General features: G+C 32.2%; 2 protein-coding genes across 2 annotated transcripts; both read left to right on the top strand.

Annotated features, from left to right (window-relative positions):
* The first annotated feature begins 3003 nt into the window (after positions 1-3003).
* Positions 3004-4073, top strand: LOC116343139 (segmentation protein even-skipped-like). Its single transcript, XM_031771051.1, has 2 exons — positions 3004-3308; positions 3513-4073. The coding sequence occupies exons 1-2, from the start codon at positions 3135-3137 to the stop codon at positions 4071-4073; spliced, it is 735 nt and encodes a 244-aa protein (XP_031626911.1). The 5' UTR covers positions 3004-3134.
* Positions 4074-5156: 1083 nt separating this feature from the next.
* LOC116343140 (allergen Tha p 1-like) lies at positions 5157-6012 on the top strand. The gene is made up of 3 exons (XM_031771052.1): positions 5157-5206; positions 5379-5588; positions 5714-6012. Exons 2-3 carry the CDS (start codon positions 5414-5416, stop codon positions 5887-5889), a joined length of 351 nt encoding a protein of 116 aa, XP_031626912.1. The 5' UTR covers positions 5157-5206; positions 5379-5413; the 3' UTR covers positions 5890-6012.
* Positions 6013-9058: the final 3046 nt, after the last annotated feature.

The raw sequence follows: 9058 nt of genomic DNA, 5'->3' as shown, positions 1-9058 counted from the left end.
TGAATTGCTTCCAAAAAACCTAACTGGCGGCAAACAATAAATCGGAAAGACCACCGAATTTCATAAGAACTTAAAACACAAAAAACGACAAAAAAAATTGTGTGAAAAATTTCATTTTCATATTTTCGCTCATTATTTCATCGATTTTACTTAAATCAACCTGAATCGCTTCAAATGGAAATGGTCTAACAATCATCCATTATAAAAAAGTTTCGATCACTTATTGAGCACAGAAGAATAGATGTGTGGAAATTATTTTATTAGTTTATGTGGCTTTGCATATTCGTTTTCTTCCTTATTCCGGCCTTTACGTTCCGTATAATTTCAAAAAAAATTAACACAATATCGTAATAAAATGTTGAATTAGTTCCTTGAATTCGTCTTTGTCGATTTCCTTGTGCCAAGTTCTAGTTCTGAACTTGTCTCTTTTTTACATTTTCGTCCATTTTCTACGTGGAAGTTTTGAGTGTGAAATATTTGCTTAATCTATAAATTCTGTATGTGGAAGGCGGCCTGATTTTATAGCCGATATCAATCCTAATATTAATAAACAAACATAATCAGCTTACATCTGAGCCCCTGAATATCCTTGACCAAAATATGAACTCCGATTACAGTTGCTATGGCAACGAATCTGAAGAAACAAGATCAGAATATATATATTTCATACAAAATACGATAACTTTGTCTTGCTTATGTGGTATTTACAGGAATAAACGGATTTTAGCGATGAAAGTCCATTAAAATGAGAATGAATTACCATTGCTCCGGAACAAAGTTTCTTATTATATTAAATATGCTCACCAATTTCTTCGGAGAGTTTGCGCGATGATGCAATGTGAAATGATGAGGTTTACCATTCTATGTGTAAAAAAATCGATGAACTCAAACAATGTGTATGTGTATAATGTACATGTTTATATAGATGGTGGAATGTATACATAAAATCTTGAAATTGAATGAATAAAAACATAAGGAAACAATCTGTATCCACGCAAAACTGGCACACAAATTCCATGGCAAAGATTATAATTGTCGATTATAAAGCACATAAATGCCCTGATGATGAAATATCCTCTTAAACTTCACACACTTCGATGCACTCTTGTCCCACACTGCTATAGTATTCGCCATATTTTTTTACGAGGAAAATCTGGGTCACGTTCTCGTTATACATAATAATTTTAAATTTATTCTCTGAAGGATTCAATTTCCTCAAATCGTGCAAAAACAAAAAAAAAGGCGAATCACCACAGTTTCATTAAATCTAGCAAAATGTGTACAATGAACATTGAAATTCATACCAAATACGAGAGTAATTGATATTTCTACACACATATTCTGCAATTTGTTGTTACACAAAATTTATGTACAAATCATACACAATTGGATAAATTTGGCTTATTCTAACATGGAAATGAGGAAAATGGAAAACCCATCCTACTTCTTTTGATTCGATGTCAGTGGATTATGTGTGTGTGTTTATGTGACAATGACGGTTTAAAAATTGCCAAAAAGCGACTATCATCAATATGAGTTGATGGTGTCGATGAGAACAAGGTTTTAGGAACATGGGAACAAGGTTTTAGGTTCCTTAGATACGCTTATTAAGCCTGTGAGAAGATTTAATATTGAGATTTTGTTGAAATTTCGTACCCGGACATTCGTCGGACAATTTTATGAATTTGATTAACATTCTAGATTTAAAGGTGACTGTCACTGCTGCAATGTAATCATTTTGGCGGAGCTGAACTGTCACAATCATCGTTTGAAGCAACTCGGTGTAGTTTTCATTTTTTTGTTCCTGCGCATAATTGCAACATCCATGTATAGGGCTCGAATATATTGAAAATTATGCATTCGGACTGTCGGTTCAATGGTAAAAAGCAACTGGTAGGTGATTTTTATAGAACATAGCCAAAAATTGAAATAAGTCAGTAAAACCATTTGAAAAATGTGTATAATGTGTTATAAAATTGTAGCAGCTGTTCCATATTCCGTGCTAAAAATCTCAGATTATTGATAAAAATTGAGTATAAATATAAGTGAGAACAGAGAGTGCAACACATTTTATCAAAACTCAACACCAAAACTACATTGTGTGCATACGATGATAAACAATTAAATTATGCTATCATTTCCAGATTATACGAACACCGCACCGAAACATTGTGTATATGATGATATGGTAAATTATTTTTCACATCCGAATTCTCGTCGGCACCACGCTGTGCAGCGTAGAAATAAGGATATAAATACAAATTTGGTGTCAGAGTGAAAGGAACAGAAATGATGTTTGTTTTCCACATCCCACCCTTCTAACTAGAACACAGATTGGTATGGAAAATGTCCATATTCTTGCGCACAATTCGTTAACGCCCTCTTGTATGTACACTGACGATGGAAATATTGTTGCTGTGCAATACACACACACATACATACAAGCACAAGTGAATGGTGTATGAAGAGAGATTTGTGCTCATAGTTTATAATGAGTAGTATTCTGGATACGTTTTTCTCGTAGATTTTCGTTATTATTTTACATTTATTTATTCTCTCATAAGCAATACCCTTTCGATTCATTCGTTACATATAATAAAGACGTCGATCATATTAAAATATTGTATATGTAACGCAGAATTAATAATGAGGTAGGAGAGAGATGTTTCTTTTTTTATAAAGAATATGTGCCGTCGTAAGGACGATGCGGATGTATTCTCTCTTCCAAATAAAACCATTCGAAAAACGATGCGTGTGTGTGAGTGAAGTTATAAGGAGTTCCATTATCACTGAAAACCGCTGCCATCATTGCTGTACTGTTGTTTTTCTCTGCATTTTCTATTCTGTGCAATATTCTCCGATAACTTATGTCTACAGTGTGTACCATGTCCACGCCTTCACTCATCCAAACATATTTAAACTGATGTCAATAGTCTGAAGAACATCAGTTTCAATTTTGTATTTGATTGGGAAGTTTGTGCTTGTCTCGTCTGCACACATCTCTTCTACATCGTTGAGAGTGAATTCTGCAACAGTTTTACCTGCGAACCGAAAAACATTTTATTACTTTAAGTAAAATAAGTGAAAATAAAGTTATTTTTATCAACGAAAAAAAAATCATTTAAAATAAAATAATGAATATGGAAGTAAGCAATGAACATGATCCATCGGCTCGCCGTTATCGCACCGCTTTCACTCGCGAGCAATTGGGACGGTTAGAAAAAGAATTTTATAAAGAAAATTATGTGTCGCGTCCTCGTCGCTGCGAACTCGCTGTTCAACTTGGTCTGCCCGAGTCGACAATTAAGGTGTGTTATTATTTCTGTACTTTTTTTCGATTAAAGGAATCATTTTCTTTTTTTTTTTTAAATGTGAACGTGTATGCGAAATTCTTTTGATAATTAAAATGTATAATTGTTGTTCGAATACATAGATTTTCACAATAAATTTCAGTTAAGATTTAATTCTCTCCAACATTTGACTGATGAATGTTTTTTATTTCAATTATATAGGTTTGGTTCCAAAATCGTCGCATGAAGGATAAGCGGCAAAGAATTGCTGTTGCATGGCCATATGCCGCTGTCTATGCTGATCCAACTTTTGCTGCTTCATTACTTCAGGCGGCTGCCAACTCAGTGACCATGCCATATTATCCAAATCCGATGATTCCACAAATGCCAATGATTCCACCAGCACAATTTCCATCAACCGGCGCAAATCCATATGCATATGGTTATCGATATTCTCCATATCCAATTCCACAACGAAATCCAACAAGCATTCCACCTCATTCGCATTCGTCACCCTTATCAACACCACCCAATGGATCAATACTCACGAGAGGTGATTTTGGTAACAATTCATTCGGTAGTGATTTTATGCAGAGTCCCAGTTCACCCATGTCACCGCTGTCACTGTCACCCGTTTCTGAAACCAATCTACACGATTCGAAGTCGCATCCAACCATCGATCAAATCAATCATCATAATAATAATAATAACATCGTCGAAAAAACAACGGTGATAAAGTCCGAAAAGCCAAAATTATTCAAACCATATAAATCGGAGGAATAGAAATCCAAATGTTATAGAATCCAGTTTTGTGAAGAGTGTATACTATATTGTAAATATTAGTTTTTAAGATTAATGAATGAATAAGTGTTTAGTTTTAGTTTATTGACTCTTATAGAGATCACCATTTAAATGAATGAAGTATTAAATATAATATATTTGAAATTTACACATACAGTTCTTTTATTTTTTGCACTTTTTTCTATGAATATTGAGGTTTTTTACATGCATGAACATTCATTTCTTTCATACACATTGACTTGCTCAGCAATGTGCTGCTGCTCTAATGTGCACCCCACAATTTTTGTTTGAAAAATATTTTCATAGTGTGTTGTGCTTGACATACTATTTGACTTACTTTTCCTGTGGTTTCAAACACCATTTTTCTAATTAACAATGGCCCAAGACAATGTGGTTAAAAATTGAATAGAACCAAAGAATTTCAAACGACACCTAAACTACACCAAAGAAACGTTTTCAATTTCTTGACACAATTTTTTTTTTACAAACCAAAAATCATTGTGAACCAATATTCAATTGATCAGTTAATTTGAAATTTCACCATTCGAATGTTTTAGTAATTCAAAATGATTTTGGCCAATTTAAATTTTGGAGACAAATTCGATGATTTGAAAGAGAATTTACTGCGTGATGAAAGTATTTTCGAAGGAAGTTTACATATAGTATATTCAAGTGACATCGCGCGAGTTTTTTCTCTTCCGACATTTATACTGTCAAAATAATAAAAAAATTTCAAATATTTTTCGAACAGTTTGAAAATACTTAAATGTTCGCCCCATAATTTCCAATAAAACATGAAATTGTATTCATTGATAAAAAAGAATGATGTCGTTAAAAAATAAAACGAAACATATCGCTATAACGAAATTGGAAATTTTTACAAAAATTTCTTTGAACTACAACCCAAGTGGTTTTGAATTCCCAAAACACTTGAATTTAACGTTGTTGTAATGAATACCAGTTTACACGTCATTTGTTCGGTCTATTCCCTTCTTTTATTTCTTTTTGTATTCACGAAATATGATAAGGTCAATATAATGATGGTCTTTATATATCGTTTTGTATATCAATCGAATTAGTTGTAAAATTGCATCGACTGCAAACACACGCATCAAGTAAGTCTCATTCGATTTTATATTTACAACTTTTACCAATTTTTTTCTTCATTGTACGGTGTACGAGATAGTTGACATTTTATTGCACAAAGAAATATCTCAACCGTTAAACATCAATACAATCTTTGAAAAAATAAATAAATAAATAAGCATTGCCGTTATTCTTATGTAGATTAAACGATAATCGAAAAAAAACGTGAAGAAGAGATGAAGTCAACACTTGCATTGGTTCTTTTAATGGGAATGGTTTGCCTAATCAATGCCAAAGAAATTAGCGAAACAGAGCTCGCGGTAATTTTACGTAATAAAACTGTAGTAAAAAGCTACATAGACTGCTTCTTGGATAAAAGGACTTGTAGCAAGATGCAGTATGAATTTAAAGGTATGTATTTCTCTTAAATTCACTTTCTTATACTATTTGCGAAAAAAAACACAATTTGTGATATTGATTTTCTGCCTGAACTTTAAAAGAAAAATAATTTCCAATAAAATGGCATTGTTTTACAGTTTTCCTACCCGAAGCCATAAAAAATGAGTGTCGAGAATGCACTGATTTACAAAGAAAGCAGGCAAGATTGATTATCAATCATATGAAAACAAAGCAACCACAAGAGTGGAAACAATTATTGATGAAATACGATCCACAAAATTTATATCTCCTACGTGTAAATAATTGGGCCTAATCTTTTTTGTATCTCTTTAATTTATGTAACATCAACAATTTATAATAATTTGATTGAATCTAACACAAATTTGCTTTTTTTTCTCAACAAATCAGAATACGAATAAATGTCACATGAAATGTATATGAAAAAAAATAGTTTATATTTAAAAAAAGAAATCGATAGCAACTAACCCATGTGGAAAAAACTGATTAGTCTTAACCGGTTATTTTAGAACCTTTTTGACTGACATCTTTGTACAAAACAAAACGATTATAGTCAATTTTGGCTGACTGTTGTTTTTTTGCACACGGGTACTTTATTGTGAATCGTTATCAAATTATCGCAGCACAAATGAAGACAAATTTGCATTGATTATAGCGAACACGAATGACACATAAATTTGTGTTGAATATTGTTTACACATATTGTGAGTGCAAAACAACATCAGACAACATTCTTCGTGACGACAATGATATCATCGCATCATCATCTGTGGCGCTTCATATGCAATGCATTACAGTAAAATAAATATTGTTGAAAGAATTCGCTTTTGAATGAGCCACAATGGTACAAGACCGCGCTGTTGCTGGAATCCGCATTGGTTTTGGTTTACATTGGACAAATGCATTTCATCAACGGAATTTCTTTGATTTAAACCAGTTTCTCTGCATAAATATAACATGCATGTGCATGTAAATTTAAATAAAACAAAAATACATCGTAGTAATTGTAGTTGGTGTTTATTGAATCTGTTTGTCGCATATCACGCACATCACATCGCACTTATACACTTAACCGTGCATATAGATGGTTTCGTTTAAAAAAAATTGATGACTTTTATCGCCACTTGAAATCACTTTTTAAAACATTCATCTTGTGAAATGTGTTAATAATGGTTTATTTCATTTGAATCAACAATAAAGAAAGAGCAGAACAAAAAAGACAGCGTTAGCCGACCAACAATATAAAGCGATTCCATTTTCGTTTTGATGAGGCGGCAAATGTTTAATATTTATATTACTTTTACAAATACACACGGTCTTAGATGTCTAAATTTTAATATATATTTTTAATATGTGAATTCCCATGATTTGGTTTGGTTTCGGCAACGTTTCTCACTAGGTTTCTCATCTATCTCCCATCGCATAGAAAAATGAGTCATTAGATGAGTTTCATATTTACAATTATGACCTTAATATTTTGCTTGTATGTCAAGTAATTGTTTTCGGTTTTGCGGTTTTAACAATAAAATCAAATATAACAAACAAGTTAGTTCGATTAAATCTGTTAATTACAACAACAAAAGTACACAATTTCACTGTGACTTATTGGCAACTACCTAACAGTTGTTAGAAAATAGCAAAGTGACACAAAATAAGTTGTAATGTACAGCAGGTATATGTACAATTCTGTTGTACATATTGTAAACATTTTAAAATTTCAATTTTGGTCATGTAAGATTTAAATTTCAAATATCAAATTACTAATTGATGGTTCAATTTCAATAAATGACAATTGATTGAAAACACAAGTGCGATTACTGTATAAACCATTGTTTATGTATAACATCGAATGATGGAAAATGATTAAAACGTGAACATTTTGATGAATACTCATATTTATTATGTAAATAAGACATAAAGATCAGTGAACATTTTCAAAATTGGAGTAACACCTACGCACTTCGCTTTGTTTCTTTAGTCTTGAATTTGGTCGTTATTAAAAACAGTCAAATAATCGTGTTTCCTTTGATCTCTCAAATGAAAACAGATATTCACAACATCATTTGTATCGCTCACAAACATGCCAATCATTTTATTTTGACGACTACATTTCAAACAACACATTTTCTTTTTTCTCATCTGCGCTGCGGATCTGTTTTCATAACAAAATTACAATTATTTTCTCGCATTTATTTAAAATCATTGAAATCACATTATGCTGTAGAATTTTCTGTGGTTTTCTACTGCAATTCATTCCGGTTTCCTTCAAAATTTCACCACAAAAAAATAAATTTTGAAATATTAAATGTCTCACGTTCATCCAAAGGTACAATATGCAAATGTAATTATTACCATTTCGAATGACGTCTTTAACACATTGTCTACTGCTAATGACATTAATGAATAAATTTAAGAGATCACGAAACATGACCGATTAATCCAATGCACACACTACCGAATCAATTTTAATCAATTTCACATTAAATTAATTTTCAAAACAACACTCAACACTTCAATGGTTAATTAAATATTGGAGTGTGTGTGTGTGAGAGAGAGTCTATCAATCCAAAAAAAACTCGTAATTATTGACACATTAGACCAATTTTGTGATTTGTTGTGCGAAATGTTCGATAAAAAATAAGTCAATGACGTCATATCAAGGCATAGTCATTGAAGCCGTCAGAGATTATCGATCGATGACGCAACGATAGATAACCAAATATTATTTACGTCGATCGATCGACCACTACACTGATTGGCGCTAATGATCCCGCATACGACTCGCACACTATAGTATTTAACTTTTAATTATTAATTCTGAACGCACGACACAAACATTTAGAAAAATTCCTCTTTATTATTATTTGTTCGGATTTCAGTTTTCAGATTGTCGATAATTATGGAAATGATAGCGGTTTTCACGTCGCTTCATTTCCATTCATTCGATTCAATTAGATGGTTAGCATTTCGTTTATCGCTTACACGCTCGTCACACATTCCGTCAAAAGAGTTGCTGTAAAAGAAAGGCTCCAATGCACATTCAGCACTACTGCGGAAACAAAAGAAGAAAAGAAAAAGAAAACATTATACCATCGAACTATAGATAAATATTTTAAATTGGTTGCGATAATTTGCTAATAATTTGACGATGAAATATCCATCATGTATATATTGAACGATGAATTATTAGCTGTAACCTGTTCACTGTGACTCATATGTGTCACACACGTGAAATGGTCTTATGTATTTGGAGAAATGGGAATAAAGTTTGGGCAACAAAGAAATCATTCGTCGCATTTGCACGCAAAACTGTAATATTACTTTTTGTACGCTAACAATCTGTGTAACATTTGCGAACAAAACAATAAAACCAGAACTTTAATACCAACAAAGATAACGGGGGGGCTGGCAACCGACAAACCAAATTAATGCCAATAAAGAGAAAGAAAGAAAGGAAATTATCT

Source organism: Contarinia nasturtii, unplaced genomic scaffold, assembly GCF_009176525.2.
Source record: "Contarinia nasturtii isolate CC-2019 unplaced genomic scaffold, AAFC_CNas_1.1 Cnas_scaffold_980, whole genome shotgun sequence".
Taxonomy (NCBI): Eukaryota; Metazoa; Arthropoda; class Insecta; order Diptera; family Cecidomyiidae; genus Contarinia; species Contarinia nasturtii.
Note: the sequence above shows the minus strand (reverse complement) of the source record. Positions and strands in the feature narration are given on the sequence as shown.

Excerpts from the sequence above, each read along its gene's own strand:
- LOC116343140 (XM_031771052.1), top strand. The coding sequence starts at position 5,414 with ATGAAGTCAACACTTGCATTGGTTCTTTTAATGGGAATGGTTTGCCTA. Across the intron at positions 5,589-5,713 it reads GATGCAGTATGAATTTAAAG|TTTTCCTACCCGAAGCCATA; the intron begins GTATGTATTTCT and ends ATTGTTTTACAG.
- LOC116343139 (XM_031771051.1), top strand. The coding sequence starts at position 3,135 with ATGAATATGGAAGTAAGCAATGAACATGATCCATCGGCTCGCCGTTAT. Across the intron at positions 3,309-3,512 it reads TGCCCGAGTCGACAATTAAG|GTTTGGTTCCAAAATCGTCG; the intron begins GTGTGTTATTAT and ends TCAATTATATAG.